This window comes from Miniopterus schreibersii, assembly GCF_964146895.1.
Source record: "Miniopterus schreibersii genome assembly, chromosome: 1".
NCBI classification, from domain to species: domain Eukaryota; kingdom Metazoa; phylum Chordata; class Mammalia; order Chiroptera; family Miniopteridae; genus Miniopterus; species Miniopterus schreibersii.
In genome coordinates this window covers 184,081,937-184,108,053 of record NC_138101.1, presented here as the reverse complement: position 1 = coordinate 184,108,053, position 26,117 = coordinate 184,081,937, and the positions used below count along the sequence as shown (strand labels likewise).

The following is a 26,117-nucleotide window of genomic DNA, read 5'->3' as shown; positions in this document are numbered from 1 at the left end:
GAAGTGAAGGAAACGACTTAGGCACCGTGCCCTGGAAATTCTGGGAGCTGTAGTTAACGATCCCCGCGGCCCTTCCGGGCAGCGCCGACGCCGGAGCGGAGAGAAACTACAACTTCCAGCATGCCCCGCGGCGTCTCTCTGGCTACAGGTGCCCTCTCGCCGCTCCTCCGGGCGAGGACCCTCTTCCGCCCCTATTCTATGCCGCGTAGCCAGTCTAGAGAGGCTTGTCTAGCGGCGGAAGAGCCTGGCGCGGTCCCGATTGGGAGGGCTCGGTGTGGAAGAGGTGAGGGTGTCCCAAACTCCTTGGGCCGCGGATCGGGCTGAGTCTAGCCTCTTCGCACCCCGATTTTTTCCTCCTGTTCTTTGAGGCGTCTCTAGACACCCGCCAGGCCTGACTCTTCCGGTCGCAGCAACCCCGGGCTGGGAGACCAGAGTACGCTCGGGGTTGGAGCTGGGAATAAGCCCCGACATTTGATTTCAAGCGAGTATTTAGTCAACCAAGGACCCTCCGGGCTCTGGCAGCTGCGGTCGATCCGTGACTTCCTGGACGTTTGTCCCTAGTTTACCTCTCAGCCTCTGGTCTCAGTTTATAGCTTCATCCCAGTAGGCCTGGCTGGAGGAGGAAACCGAATCTGAATCTCACTTCTCAGTAGCTGGTTTCTGGGATGTCCTGAGGCAGGGAAGCCTGTTGGTTGTGGATTTGTTTATTTATTGATGTTTTAGAGAGAGAGGAAGGGAGACAGAGAGAAACATCAGTTTGTTCCACTTACTTATGCATTCATTGGTTAATTTTTGTACCTGCCCTGACCAGGGGTCTAACCACAAGCTTGGCATTGGGACCACACTTCAACCAGCTGAGGTACCCGACCAGGGCCTGGTTGCGGATTTTTAATTTTTATTTTTTTCTGAATTCCCTGTTTTTCCTCCTTTGTCATGTTCCTGTTCTCCCCTTGTGGGCTCTCACTAAACAGGTGACAAGTATTTTAAATGATGTTAAAACACCTTTCTCGCTCTTAAAATTGTACCTGCTTGCTTTATAACTTCTAGAGCCACTAAATATTTACCTCTTTACTTGCCAAGTAAATCTAGGTTCTGATTTCACAGTAGACAGGCAAGTTGATGTCAAGCACCCATCTAAGTTGTGTGGTTAAAAAAAAGATTCCAGCCCTGGCAAGTCGCTCAGTTCCTCTAAGGTTGCGGTTTGATTCTGGTGAGGGCACATCCCTAGGCTGCGCTTTGATCCCTGGTGGGGGCGCATCTGCGAGGCAACTGATAAGTGTTTCTCTCTGTCTTCCTGCCTTTCTCTCTCTCTAAGATCAGTAGAAACATATCCTTAGGTAAGGATTAAAAACAAGAGTCCAGAAATCCTCTGTTGGGTTATTGGGTTTGTTAGACATATTCTCTGCCTATCTGTAGATATTTACAGATATTTATTTACTATAGTGAAGAACAACCTGCCCTAGTTTTCCTCAGAGTGAAAAATAGAAGGACCGTGCAAGTCAGGGTGGAAATGATCCAGGAGGCAGCAAGCCAGGATCATAGGAGCAATTAGCAAGGTGGCTTTGATACTTAATCCTTTTGTGCCTCATTTCCCTCATCAATGAAATGGAAATGGAATCTCCCAGGCCTACCTTACAGGGTTGTTCTGAGGATGACAAATTAAGTACTTTATAAATTGGCACCTGTGCCAGAGACATTTACAGTATATGTTCTATGCACACCTTCAGCGTTTGTGATGGCCACTGAGAATTTTTGTATCAAATTATTTTTTTAAATGTTTAAGATTGCTTAAAAATGTTTTCTTTCTAGTTTCTTCCAAGATATCATAATGATTTATTAATAATAAAAGTTAAGGGCCCTGGCTGGTGTGGCTCAGTAGTTAAAGCGTCAGCCCACTACATCAAGGTTGGGGGTTCGATCCCTGGTCAGGGCACATACAGAATCAACCAGTGTATGCATAAATAAATGGAACAATAAATCTGTGTTTCTCTCACTCTAAAAATCAGTAAATAAAAATAAAAGAAAATTTAAAAATAAAGTTAATACTGAGTATTAATTTTGTGTCAGGCATGTATTAACTGGTTTAAATCTCACAACAATCCTATAAGGTAGGTTTCTATTATTAATGCCCACTTTACAGATGAGAAAACTGAGATAGAAAGATGTCAGTAAGACATCCTATACTAAAAGGAACTAATGTTTAGTATTTTCTGCTAGGCACTTTGTTAAGGTGTTTCCTGAGTCTTATTTTTTCTTCACTGCAACCCTGTGTAGGTAGGCTATCATTTCTCCAAGGCTTAGGTAAACTTATTTACCCAGTTTGCACAGAATTGAAGAGACCAAGATTTGAACTCAAGGCTACCTGACTACAAAGCCTGTACTTGTACTCCTACAAGGGGTGATTTCATTGTCTGCTAACTTTTTTATTTGGTTTTGACTCCTGGAATTAAGTATACAAAAAGAATTTTAAAGCTACATCTGGGTTCAATAGAATGGGAAGGGATCAGGTAGTAGAAAATTCCCAACCATATCTTTGCCATCCTTATATCCCCTAAAAACACAGAGTCAAAAAGGGAAAGTAGAACATGTTAAGGGCCATCAGAAGCCTCAATCAACAGGGCTGCCAAGATGAGCCTTTCTGAAGCTTCTATTGAGAAAGATGCTATTGAAATGAAAGGAAAAGCAAACTGGTCCTTGAGAATTTGACACTATGGAGACTGGAGTTATTTTTGGTGCTTTGGAAGTTTTGGACCCAGTTCTTGGATTAAACCAGTTTTTGCTCTAATCCAGTTAGCATTGATAACTTTGTAATTCTAGGGCAAATATTTTTCAGATTAAAATATAATTTTAGAGTAGTAATGAAAGACTTGTGATCTGTTGACCAATTCTTTATATGTTTTGTTTTGTTTTCCCCATACCCTCACTTCCCAAGTTTGGGCAGATACTTGTTAATAAAATAATGAAGATTCGAAGATACAGTCATGATAATTCTGCTACTTTTAATTGCTTTTATTCTTTCAGGCATTTAACAGCATGCATGAGAGCAAGATATTCGTCAGTTTCTTTTCACTGTAGCATTCCCAGAGTGCAGAAGAGTTCCTCAGAGCTGGCACTCAGTAGATAACATGTTGAACACGTGAATGCAGTTATGATCTGCTTGTGCTTGATCTTGTGTAGTAGGCAAAGCTGGCAATGCATTCTGAACACTTGCCTGCCTTGTACTATCACCTCTACATACTGATGCTGATACTCCAGCTCTGTCATAGGGTCCTCCAGGAGAGGAACTGTGTCTTGCACTTTTAAAATCTCCCTTACAACACCTGAGAGAGTGCCTTGAACAAAGTGGGTAATGTAGGAATGAATGACTACTCGTGGGTTATCGGAGGAGCAAAAGTTGGAACCCAAGGATCTGATGGCAGGTTCAGTATTCGCTTCCTCAGATTCTCTTATACATCCCTGATTACTGTGAGGAGTTTGTAGTTTTGCGGTGGGATCTGGAAAGGAACATACATCGGTGTTCCTCTCACTTCAGATGAATCGGACAAAGGTTGATGAGGAGGAATACTGGAACAGCTCCAAGTTCAAGGCTTTCACCTTTGATGATGAAGATGATGAGCTCTCACAGGTAAGTTTCCGTGAACAGTTTCTGAATGTCACACCCTTCTCTACAGTGCCCCTAAAATTCCTCCCCCTTGTGTACTTGGTAACCTGACTTTTGACCAGGGCTTCATTAGGCTCAGAATTGTTTTGGGTTAGATCTTTAAAAAAATGTTCATGGAGAAGAGCCCTCAGAAAAGCAACAGGATTATTAAAACTAAATCTCTGCCCTTCTTTCTTTATATTCTTAAGATTATTTTTTTCTGTTGTTCTTTTTCTAAAACCTCAAATCAAGTCTTTTATCATGTGATATAATTTATTCTATTTGAAAGATGGACTGGGTTGGAGTGTTGTATTTCTTGTGTCTGTTTTACAAATGAGGGAATGTTCATTTTTGGAGAGGTGAATAAACTCACTCAGATTAACACAGGCATAGCCAGAAGTATGATTAGAACTCACGTGGCTCTGATTCCTCCCAACTCCTTTGCCACTGGACTGCAGTGTTGGCTAAAAAGCAGTTTGTTTTCTTGACATATCTAGCAAGCTAGACTTTCTGTTACAGAAGTGAAAGTGTTGGCCATCTTCAGGTTCCAATTCCTCAGCCTTCTTGGTTTTCAAAGAGAAGGGTGGGAGTTGCCGATTGCCTAAGTTTCCTGCCTGATGTCCTTCCGCAGTTAAAGGAATCCAAGCGGGCAGTGAATAGCCTTCGAGATTTCGTGGATGATGATGATGATGACGACCTGGAGAGAGTCAGCTGGAGCGGGGAACCTGTGGGAAGTAAGTAGGAGAGGCCCCACAAGGGGATTGACATTCAGGGTTCTTGTCACTGATGAAAGCTCCATTTGTTTGTCTCTTCAATTCTTGTCAGGAAAGAGCAAGGGGTAGGCCATTTTCAGATGTGCCCGTCTGGAGATTTAACTCTAGGAGAAGATCCTTGGGGAAACACAGCAGTAGTTCCCATGTGGCTAGGTCTGCTGTCCTAGGGCTAATACTTGGCTGTCTATTTTAGATTCATTTGGGTGCTTGTTAAAATTGGATTCCTAGGCTTTACTCTAGAGATTCTGATTCAGTAGGTGGTGCGGGTAGGGTGGAGGGGGCCTCCATGTATAAGAAGCACTGCAAGTACTTCTAATGTACAGTCCTATTTGAGAACTACTGACTTAAGTACTCATAACTGGTTGGCAGAACTGACTTCTTTAGCCACCAAGCCTCGCTGCCTAGCGGTTATATAATGCCAGTTAATACCTCTGCAGAGTCTATCTGATTTTTAAGAATGTTGTTATAGTTTCGTGTGTTTTTTTCCAAATAGGGAATACTGTCATGTGATTTAAAAATAAAAAAGTATTTAAGGCAGCCCTGCCAGCATAGCTCAGTGGTTGAGTGTCATCGACCTATGAACCAGGAGGTCACAGTTCGATTCCCTGTCAGGGCACATGCCTGGGCTATGGGCTCGATCCCCAGTAGGGAGCATGTAGGAGGCAGCTGGTCAGTGACTCTCTCATCATTGATGTTTCTCTCTCTCCCTTTCCCTTCCTCTCCCTGAAATCAATAAAAACATGTTAAAAACAAAAGTAAGGTATACAGTAAAAGGTTTCCCTCCCGCACTGTCATGCACCTACTCAGTTCTTAGTCCCTGCCCTTCTGAAAAATAACTGCTATTGCTTGATTCCTGCGCATTCATCAGAAGATTCTTTTACACTTGGAAATACATATAGCAGTATGCATTCTTACCCTTTTTATACAAGTGATAGCACACTTTATACCCTGCACTTTTCACTTAATGCTTTGGCTTGGGCTTCTTCTCATATCAGTACATAAAGAGCTTTCTCATCCTCTCTCTTTTTAAGTAGCAGTATGGTGGTATTGTGTATAGATTTTCCATAATTTATTTAATCAGTTCACTGTTGATGACCTTTAGGTTGTTTCCAATCTTGTATTGTTTGTTTTTCTACTAATAACCTTGTATTCTGCTCATAGAAGACTTTATGAGAGATCGAGTCCTAGAGTGGAATTATTGGCAGAGAGCATTTGCGTCTGTATTGGATAGATATTGCCAAGTTGCCTTCCATGCAGGTTGCACCAATTTGTACTCCCACCAGCAATGTCAGAGGGTTCCTGTTTCCCCACAGCCTTGCCCACACTGGGTCTTATTAAACCTTGGGATCTTTGCCAGTCTTAGAGGGGGCCAATTGTATCTCAGTGTACTTTTCATTTATGTAATTATCTTATTAAGAGTGAGGTTGAGCATCTTTTCATGTGTTTAATAGCCACTTAAATTTCCTTTCTTGTGATCCATTTATTCATTTCCTTTGCCCGGTTTTTCTGTTGATTAGTTTATTTGATTCTGTCCTTTCTCCCTGACCTGATTTGTGGAGTACAGGTCGGCCAAAGGACCAGAGCCTCTGGTGAAAAGCTTTTAGAGTTTGTTGAAATGCTTGTCATCTAGGATTTATTTGGATGAGAATGACGGATTTGGTTCTTACTATCTCACAGGTATCTCATGGTCCATCAAAGAGACTGCTGCTCATAGTGGGTCAAACCATGAGGGGCGTGAACAGCTGAAGAGCCGAAACAGCTTCTCCTCCTATACACAGCTACCCAAACCTACTTCTACTTACTCCCTGACCAGCTTTTTTAGAGGTAAAAAGTGATGGTTAAAGCCACAGGGAGTCTTCTTTTCCTTTTTCAAAAGAGTGCTTGGGTTATAATTTTTATTTACCCTTGGGAGAAGATTATTGAGGGAAAAAGAATCATCTTTGGAGCTGGCAGTTGAAGATCAAGAGTGGGAGAAATGTGAGAAATTCAGAGGGCTTGGTCTGGGGTTCTAGAAGTGAATAAAATTGGCATTAACCCTGTGATAGGTACTGAAGAAATCTGCCTAGGTCAAAATTTCTCCCTATCCTTGGGCATTGCTGTTGGGAACCCTTGTGCACTGCTAGTGGGAATGTAGAGTGGTATAGCCACTGTGGGAGACAGTATGGCAGTTCTTCAGAAAATTAAAAAATTGAACAATAACTGTATGATCCAGCATTCCACCTCTAGGTATATACCAATTAAAAGCGGGAACTTGAACAGATATTTATATACCACTGTTCATAGCAGCAGCATTCAGAATAGCCAAAGGGAGAAATAACTCAGATGTCCATTGATTAATGAATGGAAAAGCAAAATGTACATGCGATGGAATATCATTCAGCCAAAAAGGAACAAAATTCCAATACATACTACAACATGGATGAACCTTGAGGACTTTATGCTAAGTGAAATAAACCAGAAACAAAAAGATAAATGGTGTATGATTCCACCTGTATGCGGTATCTAGAATAGTCAGATTCATAGAAACAGAAAGTAGAATAGTGATTACCAGGGGCTGCGGGGGAGGGAAATGGAGAGTTACTGTTTAATGGGTGCGGAGTCTCAGTTTGGGATGATGAAAAAGGTCTGAAGTGGACAGTGGTGATGATTGTACATGTGAATGGGTTCAGTGCTACTGACCTATAGGCTTAAAAATGGTTACAATTAAAAAATTTTCCTCCCTGACTTCTTTTTCATGGTATCTCAAATTTCTGAAATTGAATAAAAGCTTTTTTAAGCCTTAATTTCCCATATTGCATAATAAGGTTTTATACACACTACATCTTTAACCAAATCTGAATGGGTCTGTGTTCACCTCTGCCCTCATGTGTTCTTTATCTTTAGGGAGAACTAGACTTGGAAGTTTCCAGTCCCTTTCTGATGGTAGGCATGGACCCTCTTTTCTTGATTACTTTGGGAGATGGTACTGATCTGGGTTATAGTCTGGAGAGTCATGGAGAAAAGTGGTAATTGGATGATTTGATGAAATTTCTCTTAAATCTATCATCATTATTAGAGAAATTTTTTGATATTGAGAAGGAGGTAGATTCCATTTACAGGGGAAAGGAGTAACTTCTAGGGATACTGGCTTTGGGGAGGAACTGAGATCTACTTGGGGCCCTAAAAAATACCTTGGGAGCTTATAAGTCAAGAAGGAAGCTGTCAAGGAAAGGAATGACAAGAAGATGGTGTCCTTCTGAACCAGCTGCCTGTTCTCTTTCAGCTCTTTCAGACACACCTGCCAAAAGCTATGCTCCAGAGCTGGGGAGACCCAAGGGGGAATATAAGGTGAGTTATATTTTACACTGGTTTGACACTGTACACAGTTTAAAGTGCTCCGACGTACATTATCTTGCTTGATCTTCCCAACTTTTTGAGCACCTGTTATTTTACCCCCTTTTATAGATAAGAAAACTGGATTTCTAAACATTCGGGCTTGCCTGGGGTCTCACAGCTAGTAAATGGTGGAACTTGGACTCACAGTATCTATTTTCTGATTTAGCCCAAGCACACTTTCCTTCCCCATTATGCTGTGTTTTGAAGGTTGTACTTTCACACTTTTGATCATCAGTGTCGTCTGGAAACTTTGGTGAAGCTCATACTCCCATGAAGCACATAAAAAAGCAAATTGATTCATAAGGAAGAAACTATATTGTAAATTCCAGAAAAGGAACATGCCTTTCTCCTTCCTTATGCTGGCATAGCTATTAATTAAAATCTCAAAAATGGGATTGATTACATCTAAGAGTTGGAGTCCTGAATCAGTAGGCATAGGGTTACTGATTTTGTCAATTGGTTTATTTCTATCTTTGATTCATCTCTTCCTGCCTGTATTTACTCTGTTCTAGTTCCTTCAGAAACTCCGAACAAGGCTATCCCAGTTCTTTTTTTTCCATCTATTCCCTCCCACAAAATATTTCCTCTTTAGGGACTAAGACAGTGAGTTTGAGGTGAGGGGCTAGCACATTGATAATTCTGATACCTTAACTTCTTGGGATTCATGTGTTGCTAATATTCCAGGACTACAGCAATGACTGGAGCCCCAGCGACACGGTGCGGCGCCTTCGGAAGGGCAAGGTAAGGACACAGGAGAGAGAAGTCTTGTGGGATATTTTGGAGGAAGCTGGACTCTGTTCACGCAGGGAGGATTTCTTGACCTCTCTTCAACTTGATTGGTCAAATGAAATGATTTTCAGAAGGAAAATAAATTCACTAAGATGGAAAATCAGCTGCAAAATTTGAGATTCTCCAGAGTTTAGTGTTACTTTGATAGGGTAATAGGAAAAGAGTGATGGATGAGAGGCAAAAGTACTTTTAAGAATGAGAGTGATCTTTTATGTTTAGGTCAGAGATCTGTTATGAGTTTACTTTTATACAGGGTGGGGCAAAAGTAGGTTTATAGTTATGAATATGCGAAACAGTTTATTCTTGTATTATTATTTATTAATTATTATTTTCCATATGAACAACTGTAAACCTAATTTTGCCCCACCCTGTATATGGTGTGAGGTTAGGATTGGGGTTCTTTTTTTTCTCATGTAGTTCTCCGTTCCTTGCAGGTCTATTTTTATTTATTATTATTATATTTTTAATTTTTACTTTTATTATTATTTTTTTAATCCTCATCCCAGGGTATTTTTTCCATTGCTTTACAGATAGTGTGGGGTGGGGAGAGAGTAAACATTGATGATTGGTTGCCTCCCACACGCTTCCTGATTGGGGCCAGGGATCGAGCCTGCATTTGAGGTACGTGCCCTTGGCCAGAATTGAACCCAGGGCCCTTTACTCCCCAGGCCGACGCTCTAACCACTGAGCCAAACTGGCTAAGGCTATTTTTAATTTTTTAAATATATTTTTATTCATTTTAGACAGAGAGGAAGGGAGAGGGAGAAATAGACAGAAGCATCGATGATGAGAGAGAGTCATTGATTGGCTGCCCCCTATTGGGGATTGAGCCTGCAACCTGGGCATGTGCCCTGACCGGGAATCGAACCTGGATCATAGGTCGATGCTTAACTGCTGAGCCAAGCCAGCCAGGTGCAGCTGTATTTTTAGAAAAGACTATCCTTTTCATTGAATTACCTTGGTGCCTTTTTCAAAAGTCAATTGACTGTATATGTGTAGGTCTATTTCTGGACTCTTTATTCTAGTTCATTGATTTATTTGTTTAATCTTATGCCATTACCACAGTTTTGATTATGTAGCCTTGTAGTAAATCTTGAGATTAGGTAATTTAAGTCATTCAACTTTGTTTTTCTCTTTCAAATTGTTTTGGCTATTGTAGATCCTCTTTATTTCCATATAGATTTTAGTATTAGCTTGCCAATGTCTACAAAAGAGGCTCTGGAATTTTGAGATTGCATTGAATTTATAGATCAGTTTGGGAGAATTGACATCATAACAACTAATGGGTCAAAATGGATCATAGACCTAAATATGAGTAAATGCTAAAATTAAAATCATTCTGACCTAGGGTTAGGCAAAGATTTATTACTTAGGATACACACACACACGAAACAAAAACAAAAACAAAAAAAAGGAAAAAGATGATTAAATGGATTTCATCAAAATTAACGTTTGTTCTTTGAATGCACTTAAAAACATGAAAAGACAACCATAGAAGAAAGAAAATATTTGCAAAATATAATTATTATAAAGGATTTTCATCCAGAATATATAAAGGATAATTATTTTTAATAACCCAGTAAAAAATTGGCACAAGATTTGACCAGATGTATCACAAAAAAATAACATGCATGGCCAGTGAGCACTTGAAAAGATGCTCAACATTATTAGTTATCAAGAAAATGTGAATTAAAACTGTGAGGTACCACTATGCAGCCACTAGAATGGCTACACTTAAAAATACTGATCATACCAGATATTGGGAGGATGTGAAGGAACTGGAACACTGCCAGCGGGAAGGTAAAATGGTAAATCTGCTTTGGAAAATAGTCTGGCAGTTTCTTACAAAGTTAATCATTCACTTAATTTCATGCCTGGACATTTACAATTCAAGATAAAAGGAAACATGTCCATACAAAGACTTGTACATAAATGTTCATAGCAGCTTTATTCATAGTAGCCCCCAAAGTGAAAATCCAAATATCCATCAGCAGCTAAGTGGATAAATAGTGGTATGTCTGTACACTGGAAAACTACTTACCAGTAAATAGGAACAAACTACTAACACTCATCACAGCACATAGATTCATCTCAGAAACATGATATTCAGTGAAAGAAGCCAGATATTAAAGAGTACATATTGTACAATTTGATTTTTCTGAAATTCTAGAAAAGGCAAAACTTTAGCAACTGAAAACAGATAAGTGGTTACCAGGGCTGGGATGGGAGGGGAGGAGGGTATGGACATCAAAGCAGACAAGGAAACTTACTGGGGTGATGGAAATACTCTGTATCTTGATTGTGGTAGTAGTTACATGGAATTCTATTCTCGTCAAAACTAACCGAACTATACACTTAAATAGGGTAGATTTTATTGTATGTAATTTATACCTCACTAAAAAAGAGAGGAAGTCATCTCTACCTGTTGACTTTGGCAAGACTTCCTCAGGAAATGACATGTAGGGCATAAGGCTGACTAGAGAGGGTGTGGTGGGGACCACAGTGTAAAAATAAACTAGCTTTCTTTGGGGACATTTCCTCTCCTTGCTCATTCTTCAGTATCCAGTGACAAAGGGAATGTAGCAAACGGTCTTCTTCCCAGCACAGTAATTCTGTTCTTCTGCCAGGTCTGCTCACTAGAAAGATTCCGCTCCTTACAGGACAAGCTACAACTCCTAGAAGAAGCAGTAAGCATGCACGATGGAAATGTCATTACCGCAGTGAGTTGTGGGTTTTGTTTGTTGTTTAATTGTTTTCATTAGTTTCTGAAAATCCAATCAGAATAGACTTTAACATTTTAGGTTAAATGTCAAGTAAAGATCCTGAATTTCCTTTTGATTTGTAGGATTCTCAGTAATATGTGCTTTAAGGCTCAGCTGGTAGGACATGCATTGTGTGTGGAATGCTTCATTATAACCAAGAAAGCAGTAGGTTGGCTACTATAGTCTGAGGGAGGAGAGCCATGAGAGCAGGGAGGTATCTCTTGCCAGTATGAGCATGGGCATGTGGACTCCCAAGACACAGCTCAGTTCCAGATGTCCACCACCTGTCTTTCCATTACGTAGAGAAATCTGTTGTTGGGATCTGCAAAGATGCCTAATGAGTTGCTGACCTCATTCCTAGACATCAGGTGCTCAGGGCTGGGCTTTGTGTTTGAAAGATTGCATAGGGTAATACATTCTTTGTTCCGTTTCCCTCCAGGTTCTGATATTCCTGAAGAGGACACTGAGCAAAGGTGAGCATGATTTGAGGGAAGGCTTCAGTCAGCACTATGTCTGTTATATTTGAGGGGAGGAAGGCATTGTGGCTTTTATACCAGAATTCACCAGCATCAAGTGTACTTCAGAGACGTGGGGCTGGCCTGAGACCTCAGAGTACACCTCACATCTCTGACGGCAGTCGTATTCTGTTAGTGTGATAACTACATTAACTACAAAGTCCCCTCTATTTACTGGGCACACACATGGCTGCATTGGTTTGAGGAAGTCAGAGTTGATGCTTAAGTGCCTTATGTTTGGATTGGTGAGAACTGAAAGCTCATGCGGTGGCTAAGAGTTGCCCTGAACCATGGAATGTGTCGATGGTGGATTCTTTTTTTAAAGCTATTATTTTTTTATTGATTTCAGAGAGAGGAAGGGAGAGGAAGAGAGAGAGAAACATCAATGATGAGAGAGAGTCATTGATTGGCTACCTCCTGCACACCCCCTACTGGGGATCAAACCCGAAACCCGGTCATGTGCCCTGACCAGAAATTGAACCATAACCTCCAGGTTCATAGGTTGACGCTCCAACACTGAGCGACCGGCCAGGCCTGATGGTGGATTGAGTCACAGGGATGGGTACCATAAAAAAACATTCCTAGCTTCTGATTGACTTTGAGGAATTAACGTTTGGAATGTGCGAGTAGGGAGGCCGTTTCACACTTAAGTAATAGGCTTTACTCTTTCTCCACCTGACTTCTTCCTGCCTGTCAGAGGTCCTCTTCCGAGAGCTAGAGGTGCGACAGGTCGCCCTGAGACATCTCATTCACTTCCTTAAGGAAATAGGCGATCAAAAGCTGCTTTTAGATCTCTTCAGGTAAGAACTGATCCTCTGGTCAATAAAGTATATTAAGTACTTTGTTCAAAGCACTCTGGGGAATACAAAGAAAGGAGACACTGTTCTGGAAATGCTTATTAGACAAGATATGGAAATGTGATGGGGTAACTAATAACTCACCTCAGGCCGTGATAAGGTGACAGTGTAGCAGGTGGTTCAGAACCAGGCTCTGGAGTCAGACACACCTGCGTCGAATACTGGCTCCACCCTTAATTCATAGAGTGACCTTGAGCAAGTTACCCAGCCTAAGTGTCAGTTTTCACATCTGTAAAATGGAGGTGATGATACCTACCCCACAGGATCATTATGAAGATGAAAAGAGTTAGTGTTGTGTAAAGCACTTCCATAATGCCTAGCCTGTAGTATTACTATTTGGTAAGCGTTTTTACAGTGAAGATCTAGAACAAAGGTATCTTTCATTACTTGGGCCCCAGTGATGGTAGTGAGAAGTGCAGTGGGAGAGCAGAAGAAGTAAATGTAATTTTCAGTCAGGATACCTGAGGACAGCCCTATGGAAGACGTTAGGACTGGAGTAGGGCCTAGAGACTGGGTAGGATTTGGATTGGTGGAGAGGTAAGCGGTAGGAATATCTGCTGGGGGCTGGGGAAGGGGTGTCTTCTGTCATGTTTTCCTTTCCTATCCTTCCAATCAGTAGGGACTATTTTCTACCTTTAGGTTAAAATGTGTGTATATTATGTTTTTTCTTCAGTGTCAGAGAAGGGGTTGGAACCTCTGTTGAGGCTGACATGTGGCCTAGGGTAACTCCAGTTACCTGTGACTCCAGCACAGTGATGAGCTGCCCCAAAGACTAAGGTGGGGAAAGGTCACCTGGTTAGGGTCAAGATTACAGATGGTTTAGCCATGAGTTTTCAGAAGACACATTGACCGAGGCAGGCTGTTCTTTCCCTCCTTCCCTCCTTCCCAGTCAAGCAGGCTTTATTAAGCATCACTTCTATGCCAAAGCATGATGTTAATTACAGCGGACCATTCAGAGTAAGAAGGGATCAGAACATCGAAGTCCTTGTTCTCCAAGGCCTTACTGCCTTTTGGGAGAGATGATACATCGCACACTGTACATGAAAATGAGAGGATAGTGTAGAAAATCTGTTCAAGAGTGTTGGCAGAGAAGAAGAGTACTTTACTCTTTCTCAAAGAATCTATGACATTACCATGGGCTAATAATGTTTTGTGGAAGCTCTGAGCCTTCCCATCAGCCCTATTTACCTTATAGAGTTATTAGTGCCCTGTAGTGCCTTCTTGTCTCTTTTGCTCAGCTAGAAAGATCAAGGGAACAATGATAGCTGATCCACCGTGTGTTTTCAAAGGGTTGCTGGTGGGAGGAAGTTTAAGAAGACAAGGACTTATTTTGCATATGGAGGCAAATGAGTTTGAATTGTGTTCTCCTAGAGCGGTCGTCTTATTTTGTGAGGTTATGCTGCCACATGTCAATAGATAAAAATGGCCTGCTCCCTTCTGCTTCTTCCCAGGTTCCTAGACAGAACAGAGGAGCTTGCGGTAAGTGTGGCCTTTGTTTCAGTTGGGGACTTATTTAACAGAAATCTAAGCCAAACCCAGTCTCCAGGATCCCAGAATGACTGAACCTATTTCTTTTCCACTGGTATTGATTATATTCAGAAGAGAGAGACATCTGGGAATCCTGAAAACTTAGTCCAAATGATGTACTGTTTTATTGTTTTTATATATATTCTTTCGATTGGGCTGTAAATGAGTATTTTTTTGAATATGAATGAAAACTGGCCTCATCAATTTGTAATTTTGTTGTTGTTGTTTGTAGTTGTTTTCAACTCCTGGTTTGTAGGAGCTTTTGGGTTTTGGCTTCTGATACCAAACAAAATGTTGGCCCTGGCCAGGTAGCTCAGTTGGTTAGAGTGCTGTCCCGATATGCCAAGGTTGTAGGTTCGATCCCTGGTCAGGGCACATATAAGGACCAACCAGTGAATGCATAAATAAATACAAAACCAAAATGGATGTTTCTCTCTCTCTGTCTCCCTCTCTCCCTCCCTTCCTCTCTCTCTCTCTCTCTCACATCAGTAAATTAAAAAAAAAATATTGAAAGCTAAGAGGGATAAGAAACCAGATACATGTCAAGAGGGAAGAGAGGTCAAGCTGGTGGTACACTCAGTACACATTTTGGCTGAGAGTTCAATGACTGAGTGTTAAAATAGATGTTTGACAAATTTTCACCATCATTGAATGAACTCTTGGAATATGAGGATAAATCTGAAAATTTACCAAAAATTTAATTGTATTGTTAAAACTTCAGTGATCCATTTTTAAAAGTTTGCCATAGTGTGGGTGCCAGAATTTCTCAGCACCGTTAGTGTCAGGATTGTTCCTTGAGTGTATTGCACTTGTGTGGTGGTAGCAGAGCTCACATCCAGCTAGCACATTTAATTAATGTTAAACTTGATTGCACAACAGAATATAATTCAGGAAAATGTTTTTTAGTAATATTTTGTAAAAGGAACATGTACTTAACATTTAAGGTAGGGTAAAATCTCAAAAATGCTTTATCTTAATCTACTGAAAATGATTGGCAGTCTGTATATAAATTTCAAAATAATCAGTAATCATTTTGAAAACCTTTTTATTTTTCTTAATCCATTGCTTTTCAGAAAGAGTGGAAGTAGGAGAGAGAAAGAGAAACATCAGTGTGAGAGAGACACATCGATTGGTTGCCTCCCGCAAGCCCCTGACCAGGGATCCAGCCTGCAACCCGGGCATGTGCCCTGACTGGGAATGGAACTGTGATCTCCTGGATCCTAGGTCGATGCTCAACCACTGAGCCATGCCCGGCTGGGCTCATTTTTATTTAAAACTATTATTTTTTGCATGTACTCTATTATGTTTGAAGATGATTTATCACACATGTTGCTGTATATAAATTTGGAATTTTCCAACCTTGTAAACTTTGAAAGTGACAAAGCTTGTAGTCTGCTTTTAATTTATCCTCATAAAATATGAAGATTTCCCAAGTAGGATTTTTTGAAAGACTTAAGGCCAAAAAAATTATAGCTCTTAAAAGCCACTTTCTTTAATATTAGAAATGATTATATAACAAATATTTTACTCCATATATTTTATAAAGATTAGTTTAAAATATAATCTCTGTTACTCAGTTTTTAAAAAAACTACGGGTTTTTTTTTGTTTTCAGTGAGAGAAAAAGGGAAAAGGAGAGAGTGAGAGAGAAACATTGATATGAGAAACATTGATTGGTTGTCTCCTGTATGCACCCCGACCAGGGATCGAACCTGCAATTTGGGTATGTGCCCTGACCAGGAATCGAACCAGTGACCTTTTAGTGCATGGGACAACACTCAACCAGCTGAGCCACGCCAGTCAGGGCTTTGTTATTCTGTTTTATATTATCATTTACATTCTTATACACATTTGTGGGCTCTAAAAGGATATACTGTCATTCCTAAAGCCAATTCATTTTCTTAATATTCATATTAACTGTTAATCTGTTTATTTTTAACTCTTGGAAGTTTTTAATAACTATATATAAAATTACAGCTTTCATAATCATCATTATTGCATTATTTAAACTTCAGTTTATTTTTTAGAATTTAAAATACAAAGCACATAAGATTTTCTGTCAGAGTTACATTTAAAACCTATAGTATTTGAATTGACTATTTCGCTATCAACAGTGAGTCAGAATGACAGGCCCTATTTATGTTACTGACATTGATAGTTACTTGTAGGATTGTGCTACCATTGATCATATACAAGGTCAAGGATGCCAAAAATAACATTGAAGTAGGCATTTAGCTAAACTTCATCCTTTTGAAGGCTAAGGCGGAAGCAAAAGCTGGTTTTGGTTAAATACTGACACTAAAGCCAATTTTCAGAGTAAAGCTAACTGTTCCATCTACTTAGTGCTTCATTGTAGGTCAGCACTACCCAATAGAACTTCCTCTGATAATGGGAATATTCTATATCTGTGCTGTTCGATGTGGGAGCCACTAATCACATGTACCTCTTGAGCACTTAAAAAGTGTCTAGTGCAACTAAGGACCTGAATTTCTTTTTATTTAAATAATTTGAATTTACATGTAAACAACCAGATGTGGTTAGTGGCTACCATATTACATATTGCAATTGCAGATAAACCAAAGAGTGATTTTTTTTTTTTTTAAATAAGTTGTTTTATTCATGTGCCCTGACCACATGTGCTCTGACCGGGAATCAAACCTGTAACTTTTGGTGCACAGGAAGACACCCAAAGAGTGATTTTAAGTCACTCTATTTAGGGAGCTACCTCCCCTTTCTGAGGAGACAAACTAGCTCAAAGCTTTTCTTTGTGTTTTTTAGCTGTCCCAGTATCGAGAGCACTTGAGCATTCAGGACCCTGAGAAACGAAAAGAATTTCTTAAGACCTGCATTGGGTAAGTATGGGGGAGAAATGTTTTAAGTATAAATACTCTCATGTGTTGGAATGGGGAGACTAAAAGAGGGTGGAATGGATAAATAGTTGAAGGGAAAGGCTAACACAATGGATCATACAAGCATCATCAAAAATTGTCTTACTCAGTGGTTCGAAATACTAGTTCCCAGTAGAATTTTCATTGATTGGTGATAAATTAAGAAAAATAAAGACAATGTAGAGAGTTTTTTTCCTAAAGCTGCATTTATTTAATTGAAAGACTGCCTTTTATTCTGGGATTTTTTTCCCCTCTACCCTTCCCCAGCTTATAGTAGTAAAATTGGTTATAATTCTTTTTTTTCTTCTTTTTTTCTTTTTTAATTTTATTATTGTTTAAAATATTACAGATGTCCCTTTTCTCCCCAATGTATAATTCTTTTTTATGACCATATGTATTAAAATAAAAAATGGACAACATTTTACTTCATATATTATTTTCAATGTTACTGATTCTTGAAAACTCAAAGTCCAAGAACCACTGATTCTGTACAGGCCTTGACCCAGAATATAAGTCACTGTAAAAACTATTCCCACACATTACTCTTCCAATGATTGGGCACTTGCTGCTCTTGGAAGTAGCTTATTTTATTGTTGGACAACCTTCGTGATTGGAAAGTGCTTCCTTATATTGAGCTGAATCTTGCTTCCCTGTATCTTTCAAGGCAGGTATAGAGTTTCCCCAGTGGACCTTGCTTCTCCAGGCTCAGTGTTCACAGTTGTTTCAATCATTCCTCATGTGACATGATTTCCAGGTTTCACATTTAGAAATTTGTTTATGTTAATGCCATCTTTACTTTTAACATTATCAAATCAAATACTGAGTATATCTTATGGCCTCTGGTAAGCAAAGAGAAAAGTTAGAGTAGTGAAGTAACTGGGACCTATTGCCTGCTGTCTCCCTTTATCTCTTCTAAAAACTGGCTGTGGCTCACACTTAATCTGGGATAGTGTAATTGAATTTCAGAATTTTTCCTGGAATGAGTGGAGTAGGGGAATAAGGCCACAGTTTCTGAAGGATAGATCTGTGAACTGGGAGTTTAAAATATGGTTTCTGGCTTGGCCGGGTGTAGCACTGACCTAGGATCCAGGAGATTGTGGTTCAGTTTCCGGTCAGGGCACATGCCCGAGTCGTGGGCTCGATCCCCAGTTGGGGGCATGCAGGAGGCAGCTGATCAATGACTCTCTCATCAACCAGTTTCTCTCTCTCCCCCTCTCTCTGAAATCAGTAAAGATATATTTAAAAAAAAAAAAAAATCTGGCTTCTGTTTCTGGCCTTACCCAATGACTTGCCATGTGACTTTTAGGTAAGACACTGTTTGTTCCCTCAACTTCTTCGTGTGTAAAAATATAATGTAGTCTTGAAGATGCGACCTTTGACATTTGTGGAGATCTTTGAGACCTTTACCAATCTACAAACATACTACCCTGCCATGTAATTAATTTTACCTTAAAACTCTGCAATAAAAAAATGGCTCACAAATATAAGTGCCTCTTAAGGAGAGTTAAGTATTGACATTAAGAAGTGACACAAACCACAGTGCTTCACTGGGATGTAAATGATGGGCAGGTGGCTGGGCTCACTCATTAACTAAGGGAGTCTTTCTCCAATTGTTACAACACCCACAATGAGAGGATTCTAATTCATTCCTCAATAAAGTCACTAATGGCTGTATATATTTTGTCAACTTTCAGGATCCCTCTTCAGTTGGCAAAAACCTTAAATGCAAAATCCCAGCCAAAAGTCTACTCTGTTTTCTGCTTTCTCTCTCTGCCTTTTATGGATACTCCAAAGGTGAACTGAGATCAGATTTATGAAGCACCATGAGCCTCTTATGCTTATAGTGGTGGTTTGGTTTAGTTTGGTTTGTTTCCTGTTTGAGTAGAGAAAGAGGCACTAACCTTCTGGCCCTCTACCAGTTTGCCTTTTTCAGCAGAAGATTCTGCACACATACAAGACCATTACACGCTCCTGGAACGTCAGATCATTATTGAGGTTAGACTCCTCATATCTGTGTTTTCTGCTTCAGTGCCAAAGCTCAGTGCCATTCAGCATCTGGGAGACATCTGTGCTCTGCCCACATGTGTCATTTCCTGTTACAGTCTCTAAAAGCCTTTCATTTCTCCCTCTTTGCGATAGCCCCTTCCTGCCATTATTTTCAGCCTCCTTTCTTCTCACCTGCCTTTAACCTGGAAGTATTCCCTCTTCATCCCAGAATTCCCACTTCAGTGCCACTTCACTGGTGGTCTGCACCATCCAGCTTGGATCTGTCATCATTTCATGGCTTTTAAACTCCCCTGGGTTATCCTAGGCAGTTTCTTTTTTTCTTCCTTTGCCTCTTTCCTTGGGTAGGAAACCCAGCTACTGTAGTAGAAGTTTCTCTCTGCGTCTACTGTATGGACATTGTTCTTTTTCTCACTTGGCTCCCTCTGCCGCAGGCAAATGATCGCCATCTAGAAGCAGCGGGACAGACTGAGATCTTCCGGAAGCACCCCCGCAAAGCCTCCATCCTCAACATGCCACTAGTGACGACACTTTTCTACTCCTGCTTCTACCACTACACGGAGCCCGAGGTACAGGCGACATGGGGAAGACCCCACACACTCTCGCTGCACACAGGAACATAGTTCGAAGTCAGTATTTTGATGTACCCTGTTAACAATGGGCGCGTATAGTTCTTGGAAATCCACCTGGAGGCTTTCCTGGCCCTCAGCAGGGGTGAACCAGGAGGTAAGAGAGGGCTTGTATGGCTTCCAGTGAGCTGGCCTGTAGCATAGCACTTTCTTTCTCACCAGTACTGGCCCCACAGCAGTCTCTGCTCAAAGGCCCTTCAATATAAATGATTGACCCAGAAGAACAGCAGGGTATCAGGTAACTGGATATTTGAACACTTTTTAAAGTGTATATATATATATATATATATATATATATATGTTTTTATTGATTTTAGAGCAAGAGGAAGGGGGGAGAGAGAGAGAAACATTGATGTGAGAGAAACAAACAGTTGCCTCTCTCACACACCCCTACCGGAGATTGAACCTGTAACCTGGGCATGTGCCCTGACCAGGAATTGAACTGGCGATCTTTCGGTGCATGCAACGATGCTCAGCCAACTGAGCCACACTCGCCAGGGTGAACACTTTTTTTTAAATTTAATTATCAAAAGTGGACATTTGGATTAGCATAAAATTGGGAAAAATACCATACTTATTATCCCAGTCTTGTTAAGATGGGTTGCAGTAATGTCTGATTAGACCCAATGGGGCTTTTCTCTTAAAATAATTTCTGGGTTTAAATGGTTACAGAGTAAAATGTAGAAAGTCTAGTTAGTACAATAGAAGATGGGAGATGGGGTGCTATTTGGGAAAGTCGGTAACACTAAAATTCCTTCTCCACTTTTATCCTAGGGGACATTCAGCAGTCCGGTCAACCTGAAGAAGACATTTAAGGTAGCTATAAACTGGTCTGTGCTTTGGTAAAAGTAGTATCAGGGTAACTACATGGTGTGGATGTTGCTTTGTAACCCTGCATAGTAAGTCTCTTGATCCTGAGGTTAAAGGTAGAAAGGAAAGTGTTTGTGGGAAATAAGATAAGCTTTAACTGAATGCCTGCCGCAGTGTTGGGGCTTGGAAATTAAGGGGTTCTTGGTGACTTGAGAGACTTACGGATTTTTAAGGAGCATAATCAACACTATGGTATATTTTGCCTCTCTTTTCCAGAACTCTCAAGTACCTCCCCTGGTGCATTTCTACTTCCCCTTAAATTCCCCTGGTCTCTGCTTTCTAGATCCCAGATAAACAGTATGTGCTGACTGCCTTGGCTGCTCGCGCCAAGCTCCGGGCCTGGCATGACGTAGATGCCCTCTTTACCACAAAGGTGGGTCCCTGGAACTGTCCATGCTGCTCATGCCTTAGACATGTCATTTTGTTATCCCAGGCTCGTGGGAATCTCAAGTTCTAGTAACTGGCTTAAATTTTTCCTCCAACTTTTTATTTTCCAAAATTTCACACCTAAAGAAAAGTTGAAAGAATAATACAGTGAACGCTAGTAGCCTTTACCTACTTCACTAATTTATTAACATTTTTGCTATATTTGCTTTCTCTTTTTCTAGATATGTAGGAAAAGAGAAAGCAAGTACGCTTTTTTCTTTTGCAGAACGATTTAAGAGTAAGTTTTAGATATCATGACACTTTCCCCTTAAATACTTAAGCATTTTTCTCCTTTGTAACCACTCAAGAAGTTTAACATTAATGGAATGCTATTATCATATATAGCCTGTATTTAAATTAGTTTCCTAGAGCTGTTTTTGTTTGATTTTGTTGGTTCGCTCTCAGGATCAGATCAAGGATCTTGCATTACATTTGGTTGTCACGTCTCTACTGGTTGACATTTTTTTATTATTTTAAAAAATTATTATTTATTTTTAATCCTCATCTGAGGATATTTTTTTATGTTTTTTCCATTGCTTTTTCAGAGAGGGTGGAAGGGGGAGAGACAGAGAGAGAGAGAAACATCGATGTGAAAGAGACACATTGATTGGCTGCCTTCTGCTTGGCGCCGGCCAGGGCCGGGGACTGAATCTGCAACTGAGGTACATGCCCTTGGCTGGAATTGAACCTGGGACCCTTCAGGCCACGGGTGGATGCTCTAACCACTGAGCCAAACCGGCTAGGGCTACTGGATGATATTTTAAATATTGATTTTTTTATTATAGGTTTGAGAATTTTCCGTTATTTAATTAGCTACATTAACTACCAAAGCAATACGTGCCTGTGTCCAAATCAAACACTGCATGAAAGTATAAAGAATGAAGAGTGATGTTTCTCTTCCATTGTCTTTCTAATCCTATCTCTCACTCCCTCAAAGCAAATGCCATTAAAAGTTTTTTGGTTTTATTTTGCCATTAAAAGTTTGATGGGTACTTTCCAGATCTTTCCTCATGAATTTACAAAAAAGTCTTAATATGAATGTAAAGATGTAGAAGATAGGATTTTTCTCTCCAGATAAATTCATACCACAAGTGTGGTTAAGTAAATTACTTATTTCATTTACACCCTCTCAAGTTTCTTGATGTTTCTAAAAAACTCATCTCCCTTCATTTCCTTGTCCCCCATCCTAGTCCACCCACTGTCACCACCACATTATTCTAGCTTGACCATAAGATGCAGGGAGACGAGCGCAAAGTGTGTTGAGTTCGTTCCAGCCCAGCTATAACTGCCATCTTCCTTTTTCAGAACTGGCTGGGCTACACCAAGAAGAGAGCACCCATTGGCTTCCATCGGGTTGTGGAAATTCTACACAAGAACAGTGCCCCTGTCCAGGTAACAGCTCCTAAAGAGAGTTGGGAACAGGATCTTTAGGAGACCTAACTTGTAGCCTCTTACTGGCCAGTGATAGGAGACATGACCTGTTCTGTTCCTCCCTTAAAGGCAACATAATGGCTGTATTGGGTCTTGAGATAGGACAGCCAAGGAGAGAAGTTCTCTGCCCTTTGGAAGTAATCTGCCCTCTCTGAGGAGCATCCACTGTGTTTAGCCATACTGTTGAAATGATACCAAAGGAGAACTCCCTGAGAAGGGACATCAGGGAGCAATGGATCAGGTCCGGAGCATGCCCATCAGTGCTGGATCAGGACTGGAGCATTCCCATCAGCACTGGATCAGGCCTGGAGCATGCCCATCAGTGCTGGATCAGGTCTGGAGCATGCCCATCAGTGCTGGATCAGGTCTGGAGCATGCCCATTGCTGGCATGGCTGTGCAGCTCTAGGATATGGAGGAGCGTGCTCTTCCCTTCTTTCCTGGGAGAGTGCGGAATGCTTCCTGGGGTCCATCTCATTTCCCATTGCAGAACTGGTCCTGTGGTTGGTGATGGGAATTGTAGATATCAGATGTTGTAGACGAATTCTTTTGCCTTTAGGATTTTTTTCCTACTTTTCAGAGGTTTTTGGAATCATTAATAAGTACCTCTTCCCACAGATACTACAGGAGTATGTCAACCTAGTGGAAGATGTCGACACAAAATTGAACTTAGCTACCAAGTTCAAGTGCCACGATGTCGTCATTGATGTGAGTCCCCAGGAAATAAGAACCCTGAGTTAGACCCTCATTGGAGAGTGGGGGATTATGATATTCTCTGTCCTGGGTCCTGTGATACTGCAATCAATTTTGACTTAATGGACAAAATGGTCTGGCAAGGGTTAGTTTGGAGGCCAGCACTCCTCTTATTTTCCTGGCCCTCTGACTGGTTTCTGGCTCTTATAAATTTGTTGCACTTGGAGAACTCATAGAACTGAATCAAGCCACATGAGTTCTGTAGACTTCACTCCAACATGAAGTTTTGTGGGGGCTTGGCCCCACTGTCATCCAGCTTCTCTCTTTTTAAAAAAATGTTTTTATTGATTTAGAGAAGAAGGGAGAAGGAGAGGGAGAGAGAGAGAGAAACATTGATGTGAGAGCAGAATATCAGTTGGCTGCCTCCTGCACATCCCCCAGCGGGGATTGAGCCAGCAAACCCCGGGCATGTGCCCCAACAGGGAATTGAACCGGCAACCCCCTGGTACACAGGATGACGCCCAACCAACTGAGCCACACGGGCCAGGGTTTCCATCCAGCCTGTTCTTGAACTTTGGCTTGTAGTGGGAATAACAAAAGAAAAAGACCTTCATAGAAAAGGCCGATGGGGGTTTTATGGTTTGTCTGTTTTGGTGTACAGACTTGCCGGGACCTGAAGGATCGGCAGCAGTTGCTAGCGTACAGGAGTAAGGTGGACAAAGGATCTGCAGAGGAGGAGAAGATCGATGCCATTCTCAACAGCTTGGTGAGCAGCTGCAGCTCCCCCTCTCCAGCAGTCTTGGGGGACAGACAGTTCACAAAGTAGCATCAAGTGTATATAAGGGACTCTGGCTGAGACTTAACTGTAATTCTCTGACAGTCGTTAAACCTAGCAGGTAGGAGGATCTAACTACTGGCAGTATAGAAATGAATGTTACAGATTCAGAACATCCCGGGGGTGGGTATGACCTACCTGCTGGAAGTAAGAAGGGGGTGAAATAGATTTTAGCAATTTGGGGAACACAGCCGCTTGTCTCTCGTAGCATGAAATTGTAGAGCTTTCTGTTAACGTTGATCTTAGTTCCCTGTTAGATGTTTTGGAACCTACCTCAGGTCATCGGAAACTAGTGAATCTTGGCCCTGAGGATGGCAGAACCAGAATAAATGCCCAGACTCAGGCTTGTGAGATACAGAAGAGGTGTGTAGTTCATATCTGAATAATGAACTCCACCATGTATTGTAAAGAATTTCCCCCCTCCCCCTCCAGTCCTCTCTTCCCCAGTCTCTAGCTGTGAGCCTTGTTTTGTTGCACTCCTACGACCTCTCTGCAGGGATCAGTGTAAACTGAGCACCCTTTCTTCTTTCCACAGCAAGTCAGATGGAAGAATTAACTTGTGTCAGCTACCCTGAGACCCGCCTCATTTCTTCCTTTCCTGCCTGTGAAAGTAGAGTGTGCTGTCATCTGGGAGAGTTACTGTAGCACATCACTTGGTCCTGTTATCAACAGGTGACACCTGCTACTTTTGGGACAGAAACCAGTGCCTGGGCACAGACAGCTTGGGACTGATCTTCTGTCCAAGGGCCATCATCTGAGGGCCAAGGTCTAAAGCTTCAGTTATTGGGAAAGATTCTCCCCACCTGGTGCTCACGTGAAGGTGGGAGTCATTTCTAGACTGGGTCCATATTGGGCAAGATATCTCTTGGTCTGAGAAAAATGACTGCTCTGCAAAAGAAGTCTCCTAGACTAAGAGATGCAGGTGTCATAGGTGGACCACTCGGTTCCTCTCAGCTAATTATGACCCTGGACTTGGTGCTGGACATTGGCAATTCTACTGTGAATGAAGTCAGAACAGAACCAAAATGGCTGTCTCCCAGGGGCCTCAGGAAGGGGTGCCAGTGTGGCCAGGACCTGCTGGAGGTGCCCTCACACCAGATTGCACAGAGCCCTCCCGTTATGACAGGTGGCCCAGACATTGTGTTTCTTCAGCCAGTGTCCCTCCACTGCCCCAGTGTAGCCACTGTTCAAAAACTTGTGGTTCCTCTCTCACCTGCAGACTGAGATGACCTTGTGTGGGTGACGAGAACATCCCCTTTATCATTTCCTCTCCTTCTTCTGCCCCAGACCATACACTTGTATGGAGCTTAGATTCAGCAGCACTGGAGCTCTCCCTTTGTGCATAGATCTCATTATGTCACTAGGAGCTTCTAGAAGTTCCACCAGGGCTAAGCTCAGCAGCATTTCTGACTGTTTGGATATTGAGATGGAGGTTTTAGTTTCATGCTTGGTTTTTAAGAGGATGTTCTGTAATGCTAAGTTCCTGCCCTGTACCAATATTGGCCTCTCTTCTCAGTGACCGGACTGGGTTTCCCCAAACATGCTAGAGTCCTAATAAAGCTGTTTCTTCCTTGGTGCCTTCTCTTTCCCTCTGGTGGTTTTATGCGAAATGAAGAAATAATTGCCCGATCTCTTGGGACCACTACCCGTCTGCCTCAGTGACTGCATTCAGCAACCTATAACACGTGTCAGGTTATGGAGCACTGATACTTAGAGAAAGCGGGGTGTGTGGTTAACGGAGCCCTCAGCTGGGGATCAAAAGGCCTGGCCTCTTGTTCCGGCTCTACCACTGACTAGCTGTGTGATGCCGGTGGGTCCCTTCTCTCTGATCTCATTACCCTAATCTCTAACAGGAGGGCACGAGTCTCTCCAAGCTTGTAGAATTCTATCTCCTGTGACTGGAGTGGATGACATGGGAGATGCTCGTACAGAGGCACACAGCAGGCTTTAACGCAATGTGGTTCTCAACCGGGTGCAGTTATGCGCCCCAGGAGACCTGTGTCAATGTCTGGAGACATTTTTTGTTGCCACAACTGGATGGTGCTACTAATGGATAGAGGCAAGGGGTGCTGCTAAACATGCTACAATGCACAGGACAGACTCCACA

The 26,117-nt window shown here is 41.6% G+C and overlaps 1 protein-coding gene across 3 annotated transcripts; it reads left to right on the top strand.

Moving 5' to 3' along the window:
* The first annotated feature begins 127 nt into the window (after positions 1-127).
* VIPAS39 (VPS33B interacting protein, apical-basolateral polarity regulator, spe-39 homolog) lies at positions 128-25,587 on the top strand. 3 transcript variants are annotated; one of them, XM_081143535.1, is made up of 20 exons: positions 128-148; positions 3,533-3,625; positions 4,272-4,374; positions 6,091-6,237; positions 7,297-7,335; positions 7,676-7,740; positions 8,473-8,529; positions 11,205-11,297; positions 11,779-11,812; positions 12,552-12,654; positions 14,163-14,190; positions 17,015-17,088; positions 19,044-19,119; positions 19,563-19,697; positions 20,532-20,573; positions 20,911-21,000; positions 22,359-22,445; positions 23,101-23,190; positions 23,837-23,941; positions 24,546-25,587. In XM_081143535.1, the coding sequence occupies exons 2-20, from the start codon at positions 3,533-3,535 to the stop codon at positions 24,564-24,566; spliced, it is 1,482 nt and encodes a 493-aa protein (XP_080999661.1). In that variant the 5' UTR covers positions 128-148; the 3' UTR covers positions 24,567-25,587. The 3 variants fall into 3 exon arrangements, with proteins under 3 accessions (XP_080999661.1, XP_080999660.1, XP_080999662.1); XM_081143534.1 differs by lacking the exon at positions 128-148 and adding an exon at positions 159-283; XM_081143536.1 differs by lacking the exon at positions 128-148 and adding an exon at positions 387-433 and having other exon boundaries at positions 24,546-25,585.
* The last annotated feature ends 530 nt before the right edge of the window (positions 25,588-26,117 follow it).

Bases quoted from the DNA above. Each gene is read 5' to 3' on its own strand.
- VIPAS39 (XM_081143535.1), top strand. From the start codon at position 3,533: ATGAATCGGACAAAGGTTGATGAGGAGGAATACTGGAACAGCTCCAAG. The intron at 7,741-8,472 runs GTGAGTTATATT...CTAATATTCCAG, and splicing joins GACCCAAGGGGGAATATAAG to GACTACAGCAATGACTGGAG. The intron at 19,120-19,562 runs GTTAGACTCCTC...CCTCTGCCGCAG, and splicing joins AACGTCAGATCATTATTGAG to GCAAATGATCGCCATCTAGA.